Source organism: Strix aluco, chromosome 1, assembly GCF_031877795.1.
Source record: "Strix aluco isolate bStrAlu1 chromosome 1, bStrAlu1.hap1, whole genome shotgun sequence".
Classification (NCBI taxonomy): domain Eukaryota; kingdom Metazoa; phylum Chordata; class Aves; order Strigiformes; family Strigidae; genus Strix; species Strix aluco.
The window spans coordinates 67,897,550-67,913,855 of NC_133931.1; the positions used below are offsets into that span (position 1 = coordinate 67,897,550).

At 37.5% G+C, this 16,306-nt stretch overlaps 1 protein-coding gene across 2 annotated transcripts in view; it reads right to left on the reverse strand.

Moving 5' to 3' along the window:
- Positions 1–16,306, reverse strand: part of CTNNAL1 (catenin alpha like 1) — a 60,067-nt gene that overhangs the window by 22,243 nt on the left and 21,518 nt on the right. For both annotated transcript variants that reach the window (XM_074824040.1, XM_074824050.1), the window contains exons 3-7: positions 10,360–10,547; positions 6,059–6,178; positions 3,823–3,912; positions 3,340–3,510; positions 2,131–2,331 (exon numbers count right to left, since the gene is read on the reverse strand). In XM_074824040.1, the coding sequence (XP_074680141.1) occupies positions 2,131–2,331; positions 3,340–3,510; positions 3,823–3,912; positions 6,059–6,178; positions 10,360–10,547 (770 nt within the window). The remainder of the gene's footprint in view (positions 1–2,130; positions 2,332–3,339; positions 3,511–3,822; positions 3,913–6,058; positions 6,179–10,359; positions 10,548–16,306) is intronic.

A 16,306-nucleotide genomic window follows, 5' to 3' on the forward strand; every position in this document is an offset into this window, starting at 1 on the left:
ATTAACATAAACATACACATACAAAATGTGTGTAGGTATGGACATGCACATACTCCGTTTTATTTAAAGGAAAAAAAACCCCACCCAAGCCAATATGATCATTATCTCAGGTACTCTTACCTGTTCTAAGTCTCAAAGCTACCTATCCCTCAAATTTAATGCTTTAATTAACTTGTAAAAGTGTAACATCACAAAACCACTTTTAACACAAGGAGCATAATGTTTCACAGTCACTAGAGTGTCCTTTTTATTCTTTTACTTATTTAATGTGCACATTTTTGCTCCTTCTATATGCATCTTCTTTTTTTTTTTTTTAAACACAAATAAAGAAACTGTCTAGTCAAAATAAGGTTACAGGAAAACCTAAAACAGGACAGTACCTTGCAATCTTATGAGCTCAAACACACACAGGAATGATTTCAGAAACATTTAAAATGCAATGAACAGCATTAGATTATCTGTTGTGTTCCAGCTAGTTTTCATTAACATACAATAATTCAAAACAGAGCAGATGAGTGATGTCAGTCTAATTTAGACCTGACCTAGGTTACAACACATTTCTTACAGTTACTCTGCTTGCTAAAAGAAATATGGTGAGTGGAAAGGGAAATAATTGAGTACTCTAAGAGCTCTACCTACCCCAGTTCATGTATCTCCAATGCACGATAATATTTTTTTTTTAAATCAACAATTCCACTTGAATTACATTAAGTCCCTTGGAAAATATTTACCCTCCAATGAAGTTGCTGAGATGAAACTAAAAAGCCACCTCAGTCAGCTGATGCAATTTTATCTGCTTATTGTGTTTTCAGTCACAGCTAGGCTGGGTTATTTATTAATGAAAATACTTAATGCATAAGCACACATGTGCACGCCCAAGTATTTTCATGGATCATATATATGCATAGTCTTGTACTAGGCTCTCATTTCTATCACTTGAAATGTAGCATGTGAATTATTTAGAGGTGATCATTTTCTACCAATACCCAATACCCAAGTGTACTCATTTTGGCTGGGACAGAATTAATTTTCTTCATAGTATCTGGTATGGTGGTGTTTTGGATTTGTGATAAAAACAGTGTTGATAACGCTGGGATGTGTTAGCTATTGCTGAGCAGTGCTTACACAGCTGCCTACCAGGGCTAACCATCAACACCAAGCTAAACACAGTTTTAGTTTCTCAGAGATACGGGATTCTACACAATTAATATCCTGTATGCGTCTTCTTTGTAATAACAACGGTCTGTACTATCAGTAAGATTTATATGCTCTTCAAACTGCACTACTGCATTAAGAACACCTGACCGCAGCATCTGATTCAAAGAGGAGAAAAGGAATAAAAATGCTTCCTCATAAGTAATACACTCAGTTGAGTAAGTATCCTATACTTCAGTGTTGGTGAGATTCTGTGCTATACGTTTCCCCAGGAACAAGACTGAAAGCAGGTCAGCATCAGAAACAGAAACTGCATTTTCCATCTCTGCTTTTCCTCCCCCTTTTGCATGTATCTTCTATTGTCTTCAAGGAACACGATAAGACAAATGACAGAGGCAGACTTAATGTGCTTCTTCTCTAAAAAGGAAAACTACCAACATTTAAATCTTGTAAAAAAGACCAACAAAAATTGCCTGTAAGTCTTAGTGTCGCTTTCCTCTCTCTCCTCAAGATTAAAAAAACAGTAATGTTTTTTAGAATATTTTCCACTTTTCAATAGTTTAAGTGTTTTCAATATTCTGTTGAAAACAAGAAGCGGAAACTGTGGTCACTGCATGGGATCAAGACAACTGAAAGTTTCTTAACTACTCAACCAAAAGACTAACTGTTTTAAGACTGTGCAATGATACTCCCATTCGCCTTCATGTTTCCACTTACAGCTTCATTAAAATTAGTCTACCACCACTAGTAGCCTAATTCAGCCATCAAAGAATCAATGAAGCAATACTACTGGGGCAGAGAGAAGACAGGACATACTGAAGCTGCAGAAGCACAGAACAAACTCTGGCTTTCTTGATCAGCTCTCACTGTGAGGAATACACACATTTCTCTCTTCCTAGACCAGAAGAAACACCGCATTAAAAGTTTCTTTCCAAAGTAGAGGTGAAAAGATTTACTTTGCTAAAAAGCTCTTACAGCTTGCATCCACACTGAAACCAGCTGCTCGAGTTCCATTTTAGCCTGTTTAGACAGCTCCAAAATGTGTTCTCTATGCTCATGACTGGTATAGGCAGAGTCTGTGAAGTCCTCCGTATGTTCCAGGATAACTTCCAGCATTGTCGAAAGGTTCTCTTTTGAGAGAAAATAAAGATTCTCACGAAGACCCTCCACCTTATTCTGAAAAAGAAGCATATCAATTCCTTGAGAATTTAAGTGGTTATACAGTTGTGATGCAAATGCAAAAAGCAGATGCATCATTTTACACTTTATTTTTCTCCTCAGTGCTTTTTTAATTATTCACTTATTTTCAAAGTAATCCAACAAGTTGCTTATATCCAGACCTCCAGTTTAGGGTTTGGGATTTTTTTAAAATGTAATAATACCATCAGCAAATAACTGGCCACTTACAGAAGTAACAGCAAATACATTACTGCTTTACTGCTGTCAAGAAAAAGTTTTAAGTTCAGTAAATTTCAGAAACTAATTGTGTATTCAGACTTTGATCTTTCCACATCCATATAAACTATTTCACGTATTTTTCTAAAAATTTACATGTAGCAAATTGAACACTTTGAGGCACTCTTCAAAAATTTCAACCAAATTCTAAAGGGGGGGGGGAGGATAAATAAATAAAAATAATAATAAAATCAAAGTGACAGACTCCAAAGAAATAAGACATGGTTGTTCATTAATTGTTCTTAACTGAGTATGAAATTTAGAAAAGCCTTTATCAGGAAAAATCAAATGAGCTACAACATACATTTTCAATTCATAACATTTCCTTTGAAAGAGTTTGCTCTTTTAAATGTTTGGATGAATATTTTTGTGTGCAGTTTTAATACTACCAATTACAAAGCAAGAATTCTTCAACAACTATTTTAATGAAGTTCTGATTGGTATCCTGATACTTGAGTTTATTCAACATCAAGGCATCACCTCAACAAAACATTAAGAGTTCTGAATGCATTCTGATTCAGGAGAAGATGGCAAGTATCAGAAGGTGTATTTTGGCAATGACAATCTTGTCAGATTCTCTAACATTTGGGACAGTTATTTAAGTTAACATTGCTGAAAAGATGAAGCTCCACCATTTGGCAATTTTAAAGTTTTACAATTTTTTTTTCAAAATCCTAGTTTTGATCTAATTTATTAGGCTGTAGAAAACAATACTGTTTTTACTCTTACCTTGAATTCTTTGATGCCAGAATATATGCTGATGGGGGCCATTTCATTTTCTCCGTTTGGTCTAGAGTCGGTTACAATTTCTATTACCTGTTCTAAAGCTAATCTCATCCGATGAAAAACTCCATCTTTGTTTATACGAGCAGATTCACAGTCTGGATGCCTCAGACAAGTCTTTTTAAAGAAAGCAAAATAAATATTATGAAAGAGTACGCATGCAGTATAGCAAAATGAATGCTTCCTGCTAAGGCAAGTCTAAAGAATGTGTTAGAATATGATAAATTCTTTCTGTTAAACTGCTATTTTGTTAAGTAGAATTCATACCATACTCAGAATATAAAGATTTTCCTCTGTTCATTCTTTACTCTTACGCTCTTCTTTAACATAAAGTTTAAAGTAGGGATTAGAAAGAAGAGTCAGCTATCCTGCCAGATGTCATACTCTGTGATTTATCCAAGTTGTGTAAGAGTGCGCATACTCACTCACCTTTGAAGCAGTTAGAAGCATCATGGTGCACTTCTCAAGAACAGCCCTAGATGCTGCCATTCTGGCCTTTTTCTTCTCATCCTTCAAATCCTAAACACCAAAAGAAAAAATGACCTGAATATTACACAGTATCTAAAATGTTAACTGTTTGTGAGACTGGAAAAAGGAAACTCTTGCAGATGGATGGATTGTGAGAAAGCTTCTTTATGTCTGACAACTGCTATTTTCAGCCTAACTCATGATCTAGAACTTGCTTTTCAGACAGACCTTAATTTATGCATTTATTCTTGGCTCTATTCAATTCATATTTCAAAGAAGAAAGATCTCAGAGATACAGAGCATATTATGTAAACTGTCACTAATTTTGCTATCTTTATCATACAGCATTATTCATAAAACAGAAAAATGAAAAGAATAGCTGACTAAAAAGTATTTTCTGAAATGGAGGGAGGGTAAGGCAGAGACAGAGAACACCACTTTGTCACTGTACTGCAGTGAAGGAAATACAAAATAAATCTTTTGTCTGAGTGTTATATTTACTACATAACACTAATAAAGGAAGTTTTAACATACTAAAAAAAGCAATTCCTCTATAGAAAGGCACTGAGTACAGAAACTTTTCAAGAACTCTCCAGGGAGAAGGATATACCTGCAAACTGAACTATACCCCTAGAAAAGTTCATCTAAAGGGAAGAATTTAGAGTCCAAATTGGGATGGAGGTGCGAGGGAGGGAAGAGCGCAAGACATGAATCCCTCAACATGTAAGATGATCTAATTTACAAAGTTAAAACTATGATCTTCTCAATGCTTACAAAGATAGCTGAGTATTAGACAGGCAACTGAATGAGACCAGCTGAAAAGGGAACAGTTTACAGGATGAAATTAATCCTAATTTACCCTGGATTAGCAAAAAAAAATCCAGAAAAATCACAGCAGGTCTGTTTTGACATTCTTATAAAAATCTTATTTAGCAACTACAGAAAATATTTAAGATCAAAATCACATTAAAAAACCCAGCTCATTTCTGAAATTTTGACATTACATTCTGATAAATCTGGCCACAGTCTAGAGTTTCTGGCATACTTATTATAAATATACTAAGGAAAAATACTTTGAGGGATGTTCCTCCCAATAAAACTAACAACGACACACAGAAGCATACACAGTGTAAATTGAGTATATCAAGAAAGTCCTGATACAATTTAAAAAGTAGCAATGAAGCACTCTTTCCAAAAGAGTCAAGTAGGCAAGGAGGGGAGAGCCAAAAACCAGTTAACACTGAAAACCAAAAATAATTGAAAACAGTATCACTTACCAATAATGCACCTTTGTCTTTCCAAGGAACAACTACTATGAATATTTCAGGAAAAAATAAAGATAGTTCATTTCCAAGCAAGTATTTCCTTTAACTATATGGTGCTTTTCCAGAACTGATTCTTTGATACTGAGAATGTACTTAGCAGACTCAGAACACATCAACAGTAAAAGGAGATGCATGAGGTTGGCCAATTGTTTATACAAATTGAATTCTGAATTTTGCTGGATATTATGGACTCTGTATATCTATATCAGACCCTGGTTCAGTTCTGAATAGAGGACTTGATAGCTGAGGGGAAGTAACGACAGGTCACAGCAGAAGTCTTAAGCCTCACCAAACCTCTTATTTACATGGAAGTAGCAGCAGAAAGCTTCCTGCATGAATGAAAGGCTTTGAAAGAATAGCTGCATGTGAGAAGTAAAAAACCATTACCTCAACATAAGACGGTTTTGACTTAAACCTAGAAAAATATTCAATACTACTACTACTACTAATAATAATACAAGCAAATGCTTTAGTAGAATCTAAAGATTTCATGTTAGGTGTTTGCTAAAATAATTACTCTGCTTTCAAATCCCTTCACTATGTGCAAACATCAAATTCTCTACCAGAGTAATAAACCAGAAAAGTTAAGAGCTAAAAGACAGTGACTGAAGTCAAAGGAAATCTCAAATTACATGCACCCAGGCTTCTGGAAGATATGCAGATCAAACAATGCAGTGGTATTTCTCAGGCTGAGCTTTAAAATCAAAAGATTGCCTCTGGGTTGGAGCAAGGAGAAGAAGTTAGGTTTCAAAGATAAGACATCAGCAATTGTTTTGTAATAGTTAATCATCCCAAAAGAACCCAAATCTTCCAGGGAATCAGATGAAAATGACACCTTACAACATCTCTCCCAGCTTTTTATTAATACTTACATTTTGCCTATCTCCAGTTAAATGGGCAAACTCTACCATTTCATTTCCAAATTGGCTGAATATTTGTACAAACTCCTGGAAACTACTGACTTTTTCTAGTTGTTCCATTGTTGCAAGAACCTGCAAGACAAGGGAAAATACTGTAGATTTTAAAGACGCTAAACAGAAAACTTTATTACTAAACTAGGAATATTATTATTTGCAGACACTTCTAAACTGTGTTGTTTAAAATGTATATATTTTGTCACTATTTAAACATTAATAACTCAACAGCATTTGTTGTCAACCCTCAACCATTTCCTTCACTCTTCCCAGTATCAAGAGTAACATTATTACAGGATTCAGTTTCCAGACTTAGAAAAACTGTTACTGTCATATTAAATTTAAAAACATAAGTACTTGAAACTAATATACAGATTCTATCCCTATGTTGTAACTCTCAATTTCAAAGTTCTATTTCAGATGCATAACTTTCAAAGTCTAAAACCAGAGTTTCAATCAGACAGGTGTTTTAATGGCTGTGTGCATTCAAAAAAAAAGCAATGACATTCCACAAAATAAACCAAAACCAGTTAGAAATTAGTTAATATATAGTTTTATACTTTCTGTTAGAACTTACTCTAACTCTGAATATTTTTATTAGCTCTATATAAAACAAAGAACTAAATGAACCCAAGTTATATCAAGCTTTTAAGATACATAAAAGCATGCAAAACCAGCATTTTTTAAAACATTCAGCAAAAATTATACAGCTTATAAATTACTGAAGCTATCCTGCTGAAGTCACTACAATATGGTTTATAACAGAGATTAACATTAGGGTTTTTCAGATTAGAGGTATAGTTTTTAATCCCAAAGTGATCTTTCAAAACCACTAAATCTCTTCAGAAGCGAAGACAGTTAAAACAGTTCTTTATTGTGTTTCAGACTGGAGATAAGATACCTCATGAAAATGTAACAAACTGTACTTGAAAGGGAGAAACTTCAACTTATTTTTCCTTTCCTATGCCAAAAGTATCTCCCTCCTCCAAAAATAAAGCAGTCTAGATATGATTATGAAAAACTACCCCTTCTCTGCAACCCAGGTAAACTCTCCTAGAAGCACCCGTTCTTTTGTAATACAGCAGCTGCTCAATCTCATAGTTATAATCTATGCAAAGCAAATGCTCCACTAAATCCTGGGAGTACTGTGGAACTGACTGCTTTATCATGCAACATTAGACTGCAGTATCTGAGTATCTTGTTAAGCAGTCAGTTCCACATGGGCTGCAGAAAGAGGAACTTTTGTGATTCAGGTGTTGATGCATGAGCAAGGCTGAGGTATAAAGGACTTGGAAAAAAGCTGCATGAAGATGAAGATGTGAAAACAGCAGTACAAGGGTGGAAAAAGCAAAGAACCACAGGACTGGGAAAATGAAGATGTAGGAAAATGAATGTGGAGAAAGAAGAAAACATACAAGGTCCAACTTTCTCTTCTAAGAATAGGTAAAAAAATAATAGCAATTCTGCTTAATCATTCTTGGTTTAAGCAAGTATAGTGCTTCATGAGTACAGTTTTGGTTGCAAACAACTCTGTTAGAGTTACCCTAGAGCAAGTATTTCTGTCATGACAAACCTCTTGTCAAATAAAAATTTCAGTGAAAGCACATGCATTAGCTACAGCTAACAATTCTAGACATTCCAGGCAGAGCTGACATTCCAAGAAACTACATACAGGGAGAAAATGTATAGACAGCTCTAGATTTGTCTAAAGCTTATTCAAGAAGCTGTTAAAATGCAAAATACCTGTGATGTCTTCCTAATTTTTCATTTTAAACTTTCTTCAACATGAAATACACAGACAGTAATTAAAATGTAGATTTTTTTAATGCAAGGTTTAAAATATGTATCAAAAAAGGCTTTAAGTTCCTATTAATATCTAAATTAGAACTTAGTATTACACAGCTACTGCTGCACTATGAATGTCACCTTTCAGACAGCAGTCGTAGGCTGACATCACTTCAGGGCACATCCATATTTTGATCCAAACCACACAGTGCGGCAACACCCCCACTCTGTCACTAATTCCTGTTCATTGTTCTGGCACTCCTAACCTGACTGATGACAGTAAGCGGAGCAAGACTTTAAGCTCACTGATGCAGTGACTAAGTCTGATGGACAGTGAAACAAATTTTGTAAGGTAGGAAAGATGCGGGCAGGGGTTTAATAAATGCACACAAACTAAAAACACAGAGATGGTATCTATGGTGCAGATGATGCAGAAGCAGGAACAGGATCACTGGGATCATCAGCCAGAGGCTGGATTCTGGAGCAGACCACCATTCCAGGAGATCTCAATCACTTTATCAGTCTATGAGACTGGACGTCCAACCACTAAGCTGTTTTACTGTCCTTTGCCCTTGGTTGACTTAACTCCTCTTGATTCATACAAGGAAGATGACGATGACAATGAAAATGAAGGTGTTCAGAAAGAGGCAGCAAAAAAACTGGCACTAAAAGTTTAACATTGGGCATTCTGTCTCTAAGATGAAAATGCAGCCGAGATCTTCTGGAACAGTGACCCACTCCAAGAAGCCAGCATCTGCTCCAGTTGGCAATACTGATGATCCTGTTCCTGCCTTTCCATCCTCTACACCATATTATACTACACTGCCTCTGAGGATCTGTGTGCACTTCTTAAGTCCTTGACCACATCATCCCTCTACCACAATATTTCTTACAGGAAGAAATGCTTTGCTATCCACCATACCAGTGTCTGACACACTTTTCAGGAGTGTACTCTATAAATATCAGGGTATGCCTGTGTAAGACACCATTGTTTGTTTAATTTGGTCCTAGAAATGTGAATTGCTCTACTGGTACCATAAACAGAAGCAGACATTCTCAAACACGTGTAGACTACGCATAGAAAGGAGAATGCAGTAAAGCCCAAAAGACCACAAAGACTAGGGTGACTATGGCAGTCAGAGTCAGAGACACTCTGGAATATGAGACTTCATTTTAAATACCTTCAAAATTAAATCCTGCACCTATGCTTACTATATTAATATCACTGTATGTATAATAGTTTCATATATATTTAAGACCATCATAAACCACGCTCTGCTGCTGAAAGGATATATCCCTCCTTATCCCTTCATGACACAAGCACCTCTGTTGCTCTGTAACCTAAATCTGTGTTAACACAGCCCCTTTTGGAAAGGTAAATTAATTCAGATCACTGCATGGCTGTAGACGATGGCAGAAGAAAAGCTCACAAAAGATAGGAAAAGGTATTAAATGCACCATTCTGGTCTCCAGTGCAAGAAAAGGCCAAAACTGCAAGTAACTTCAGCAAATTAATACTGATAAAACTGTTGCCACCTTCACCAACCACTGGAAGGAGAAAAGAGCACTAAGACAGCAAATCAGCACTGCTAAGTCTAAAGCCGGACTGAAGCAGGTATTACTGTAATTTTTGATTCCTGGACTCAACTAAGTGTCTTGGATCTAGAAGGTGCAAAAGAGAGACTAGCATGTCTGGAAAGCAAATTGGGACAAAAGAAGAGAGATAACATGAGGAGTCAAAAGAGGAAAGAGGGGTCCTGCTTCAGATTACAAGTTGAAAATTAATGGAAAAACCCAGGCCCTATCAGGCTCTCATTTTTCAACCATGAGGTTTTTCTATTTTTGCTTGAGCACATCAGGGGAGGAAAAAAAAAGAATATCCTACAGGCAAGACAGTGCAGTACATGAAATAGATTACATTTGAGGTTAAATGGGCCTTCATACATTATTTAAATCAACTAAGTAGTTTCAAGCTAAGTTTCAAGACATAAGTTAAACTGCACAAAAAACTTTTAATCTGTAAACCTCACTTCACTAGCACAGACTTTTATCAGCATTCCTCACAGCTTTTTACCTTAGAGACATTCATAATGCTCTTCTTGTCTTGATCCCGACAGTACAAACATCCTGTCCTTAGCAAGTAGAAGCTTTTATTGGCCATTTTACTGACAGACTCACTTTACACCTTGCAGCAGACTTAAAGTTAAATAAGCAGTAACACAGCGTCTCCTCCAGCATACTAAGTCAATAGAGCAATACAGGTCACATAAAATGTAGGAAGTCACTGAGAATTATGTTATTCCTCCTGACTTACAGCCATCCCCCTTTCAGATATCTGGTAGGTGAACATGTGCAAGACCTCTTTATTTTTCATTTCCCCTAGAGATACAATGAAAATACCACTTCATTTACCACCACTCTTTTGCACTGACTGCAGGTATCAGTTAAAAAACAAAACAAAACGAAACAAATACCTTATTTCTGGAAGTTATAATTTGCTTAATGACAATTCTGTCTGCTAACACCAGCACCTTTGTGACAGAAGAAAGCAACAACCTTGCAGCTTTTACCACACCCGTTTTGTCTGTAAAGATTGTTATGTGGCTATCAGATTCTGGATGATCCAAGTTTGCCACATCCGTAAGCTGTGCGATTGTTTCACCTAGAGGGAAAAAATAAATAATTAACATTTCATACACACAGAAAAGATACTGGGCCATTAAACATGCTTAATATCCTTAGTATCCTTTGAGGGATAAAACTACAATTTCAGAGCTACCTACACCTTTTTTATTTCACTTCACTTCCTTCTACTGACTGTTGGTGGCACCCTCTCCATATTTAAATTTGGACTGTTATTCAGTACTGCCTCCTTCTTCCATCTGTAACATACACGGATTTCCTTACAGTAGTCTACAGATATTTGAGGTGGAAGGGGTAGAGCTGGGGAGTGTGGAGGGGGAAAACATTCATGGCAGATATTTTTCCAATTTTAATAGCAGAATTCAAATCAGTGTTGACACTTGCAGCATCAACCCCCTGAAGGAGTGGGGTGCAGCAAGGAAGGAAGAACTACAAATTCCCCTCTACTTTCCAAATTTCAGATAGCATTTCCATTTCCTATTCCTGTAGAAGTCTTCAGGCATGACAAATAAAGAGATTCCAAACAGAAAGTTTACAACTTACAGGACTGAAGCATTATAGTGCAATGACTGTACTTTAAGTCCAAAGGATGACCACCGAACAGTATGTTGTCAGAGACAGGAGAGAAAAAAAAAGGCAAGGAAGTACTGATTTTCAGTTCATAAGGATCTTTTTATTCAACTAGCATTTAATATGATAATAGTTAAATAGAAGTACTTGACTACTCTTACTTTTTATGCAGTTAAAAATTCTATAATCCAATGCAGCCAATGGATATTCTTGTCTGAGAAAAATCACAGGCACTTATTCAATTAAATCTTCTGGAGTACCCTAGGTAATAGTGCAATAGCGGAAAGGCATAGAGCAGTTTCCTATTCCACAACCACAGGACTGCTGGGAGACTGGACTCAGGCAAGCTCTGAGACATGCTTTTTGTTAGCATGCAAGACAAGATGATCAACCCACAACTAATACTACAGATCATCCTTGAAGATAAAATCTAGGACATTTGATCGAGTCCCCTATGACTCATCTTCAAAACCTCAACTAAGGTAATTCACCTAAACAGACAATATACTCCAAAAGCCTGATAAAGCCAGAGGTTCCATATGAAGAACCTAAGGGTGCATTATTACTCTGGGAAGCACACACAAACACTGTGGAACAAGGAAGACGTGACAGTCCTTCAGACCACAGAGCTCCAAGCTTCAGTGTTAATGTATAGATTTCTCTCCTCTGACAACCGTAATCCCTTGAGCTCCTAAACTGCCTGAATAGGTATTGCACTATGGCAAAGAACTTCCAGTACTTCTGCTAAGTACCAGGCTAGGTCATAAAAGCCACACTACAAATAATTAAGAGGGTCTTTCTAGTGTAAATATGCAAACATGATAAAGAGAATACACTCTGAGATGGTGAGTTTCACAGCTGAAGGGCCTGAAAATTAATAGAAGCAAGACGAACTATAGAAGTAGAGCTATTATCCAAAGAGTGAGGGCAGCCGGATACACTAACAATGAAGCTTTAGGACAAGTCTCCAGTCAGGCAAGGAGATCATTTAACAGCAAAACAGATTGGCCATTGCCTTCTCCACAGTTAAATTCATTTTTCAGGCCAATCTCTAGTTGGAACTGTTCAACTTTGTCAGTAGATTAACCCAATCTCTTCCTTTGACCTCAAAATATATGTGACAACAGAAAACGCTGTAGGAACACACAGAGAACAATTAAAATAGACGTAAAGTGCTTTTGGTAACTAAGGAAGGATGCACCACATCATTATCCCATTTCTTATAATGTGGGATTCACCTTCCTGAAGATGAAAAGTCATAGTTGAAGCATCTAGTTATACAAAGAATAATCAGAGAACATAGAAAGAGCTGCAACATCTGCCTGTCAGAAGCTCCAGAGAGCCCTAGAAACTTGGGACTTCTGACAACAGAACAAAGGGTTCCTTCTCTGCCTACATATCTGCATCGACAGGAACAGGAATAATGCCCTGGGAGTAAGCTATGAGGAAAAAAACCTGTTAAGATTAAAAAGGCTGAGCTAGGGACTATTTAAGCCAGTTGGGCATACACAAGTCCATGGGACACATCTGAGAGTGTCAAAGGAGCAGTTCAGTGTCACTGTAATTTTGTTATCATGACAACTGGGACAGACTTTCAATGATAGAAAGGCAACTGTCACACCCATCTTCAAGAAGAGTAACAAAAATTCAGGCAATTATGGGCTAGTCAGCCTCACGTCAATCTCCAGGAACATTATTAAAATAATCTTGGAAGTCATTACCACATGAAGCAGAAAAAAACAATCAGGAAGAGCCAGCACAGACCTGCAAGGGTGAATAGTCCCTTATCAACCTGAATGCTTTCTATGATGAGATGACACCATCTCTAGAAAAGAAAGTAATGGATGCTGCGTGTCTCAACTTTAGCAAGGCCTCCTACATGATCTCCCATAGTGTACTTATAACTAAATCATGAGATATGGACTGGATAAGTGAACAATAAGGTGGGTATAAAATGGACCTGACTGTTGGGCTCAGGGATGGTGGTAAGTGGTACAAAGTCCAATGGGCAGCCAGTTACCAACAGTGTCCCTCAGGGACTGACACAAGGAATCAAAACTGTTCCCTGGGTGATGGGCCAGCACATTCATAAGTGTGTGAACAATACCAAACTGGGGGAGTCTCTGATACGCTGGAGAACAGGGCTGCTAGACAGAGGGACAGGCTGGAAAGATGATCTGACAGAAAGTTTGTGAAAGCAATAATAGTCCTGCATCTGGACTAGGGTAACACCACACCACAGTACAGCCTGGGATCAGCTGCCTAGAGAAAACCTTTGCAAGGAAAGACATGGGGGTCCTGGAGGACAAAGAGTTGAACAAGAGTCAGCAATGATGGCCAGCTGCATGCTGGATTTTTAGTAGAGGTGTAACCAGCAGGCTGCAGAAATGATTCTTCCCTTCTGTTTGGCACTTGTGAGACAGCATCTGGAGTAGTACCACGTCCAGTTCTGGGCTCCTTGGGACCAGAGAAAGCATTGACCTAGTGGAGCATGTGATGTAAGGAGAGAGGCTGAAGGAAGCGGGTTTGTTCCACCTCAAGAAGAGAAGGCCAATGGCAGAGTTTACTGCAGTCTACAACCACCTACCTAATAGCCAGATATGGAGAAGACAGAGACAGACTGCTCCCAGAGGTGCATGGTGATAGGACAAAAAGCAATGGACAAGATATAAGAAAATACTTTTGCCACTGTAAGGGTGGTCAAACACTGTAAGAGGTGTACAAGAAATTGCAAGGTCTCCATTCTTGGAATTAAATGTCCCTTCCAACCTAAGTTATTCTGTGATTCTATTTATCCATTTTAAATTATTGGTTTTCAACCTTCTTAATTTAGTCCTTCTCTGCACTTAAAGACAAGGCAAAAATAGGAGAGTGCTATTTATTGCTTCCATTTTGCTCCATGTCTTCCTTTAGGGCTATGTAGTCAACTGGCAGAGAATACTGAAAATGTTATGACACTAACTCATTCTTGACATGTGTTTTCTCTTTTAAATTAACCAGTCTTTCCTAGTTTTGGAGAAAAAAATCACAGATGGGCATCTAAAAATGTGCTTCTTTGAGTTACATTCCACTACTATACTGTCACTGTAAATACTGACACAGTGAAAGACTAATGTTAGGCAAAATCTGCTATATGACCCTCTGCAGTGTTTTATGATTCTATTTTGAGTCAATCAAATTACGAGGTTTATTACAAGGAAATAGTCATAACAAGTCTGAAACACTTCAGATCACTGATTATATCCCTTCACAAGAGACAGATACAACATCTGTCATCCTTCAAAGCCTCTGCAGGATATGCAATTGATTTAAAGACTCCCTACTTTTCTTAGCAACTGAGATGTTTCATGTTCTAAATCCTTTAGTGTTGAAATCTATCTTCCACACCTAACAAAGTGTCCCTTTAATTTCTGAGGGACAATCTAATCTATTGGCTAAAAAGAAATATGAACAGCTCTACAACATCTTCTGTCCTAAACAGCAAGGGCTTTCTGCAGCCCAGTGCCGTCAGAACATGGGATTCTTTTATACAAGTCAATATTCTTGGCTATAATTGTCCAGGAGATTTTACTGGCTTGCTTGGGAACGCCAAAGTTGTTCAAAATGGCACTTGAACAACTGTGTTCAGAGACTACATTCAGAGGACAGTTATCCATAAGAATTTACCTGCACAAAGGACTGTCTTACCTTGTCCAACACCTAACAGTCCACGGAGATAATACTGGCACAAAAAAACCCACCAAGCAAAAAACTAGCAGCAAACATCTTTGACACACTGAATTTCCCATGTATGTCTTCAGTTAGATCTCAAATGGATAGCTCAGAGAGCATAACTCCCCCATGCCAAGGTAAATGTGAGGCTTGACAGAAAAGTAAACAGTCTGTATCTTCACTCTAAATTGAGGCACATTACTGCGCAACAGGAAATAAAATTTAAAATGTAAAAAAGTATAACCATTTGGTGAGAGAAAATACTGCAGACTATTTTTAGACTCTGAGCTCCTCCTGGATACACTGATAGGAAGAAAAAGCACTTGGCCACAACATAACTGGCAAGTCAAGAAATAGAGATCCAGACTGCACTGCTCTTCTAGCAGCTGAGATTATAGATGAAATTTCAGCAATTTTGGCTTGTCAGCATTTTATTTTACTTGGACCTCTGCAGAGAAAACACATGCTTCACATAACAAATGGAATGTTTTCAAATTAGGACATATCTGTTTGCAGCCGAGTTTACTGGAGCGACTATGAATTTTCAGTCTGAAGTTTATCTAGAATAGTCCTTCAAATCACAAAAACAATCATTCATCACCAGCACGTTTCTAGACATTGCAACTCATTGTTGAGAGATTTTCAGAGGATTTCTTACAGTACCATGCCCAATTTCTAAGCTTTTTTTTTTTTTTTTAAATCACAAAAATAGTATGAACTCCATCCCCAAAGCTTGAGGCCAGCACAGTGATTCAGCAAGGAATACAGCAGCTAGGACAGCAAAAGGCAGGTTTCTCAGGCTTCTGAAGTTATTTAAAAGATAAAAAACAAACACCCACACACAAGTCCACTGTTTAACTGAACAGATCACTTTTAAGTACCGTAACCCACGTCTTGGAGTAGAGTACTACTCCCTTCTGCAGTCATGAAGACATTAGTGTTGAAGGGTCATTTATTTGCCTCCACATCTGAAAGCTCAAGATTGTCTCCCTGAAGCCACACTAAGCAGAGTCTGTCACACCTGTAGGTATTTCCATCTGCTTGAACAGGAAAAGCTTCAAGAAGACATTCCCATGATCTGAAGGTATTTGAATGAAAAAACAAAAACCCACCACCACTACCAACAAAAGGATCATTCTTCTAGATGTCATCTTCTTGAAGGCTGCACTGCAGATGTAAGAATATGCATTTACTAAGAGCCACTGCAATATCATGCAGGGAATAGTACTGGGGAAGTACTGCAGGGAATATGTGGGAAAATAGTTTTTAGCATGACACCGGCATCCTCTTACAGTATCAGAGAATGTAACTCACTATTGGCCTAGACAGAGGCTTTTGGGGGGAGGATGGTGACAGAGGCAGCTCAATCAATTATCCATACTTCACATTCAATCCACACACAGAGCAAGTTTTCAACAAAAGTTGAATCCAGCAAAAAGGCAAGTACGATATGATTTTCATTCTACTGAGAGGAGACATCAGATGACTGATGTGAGT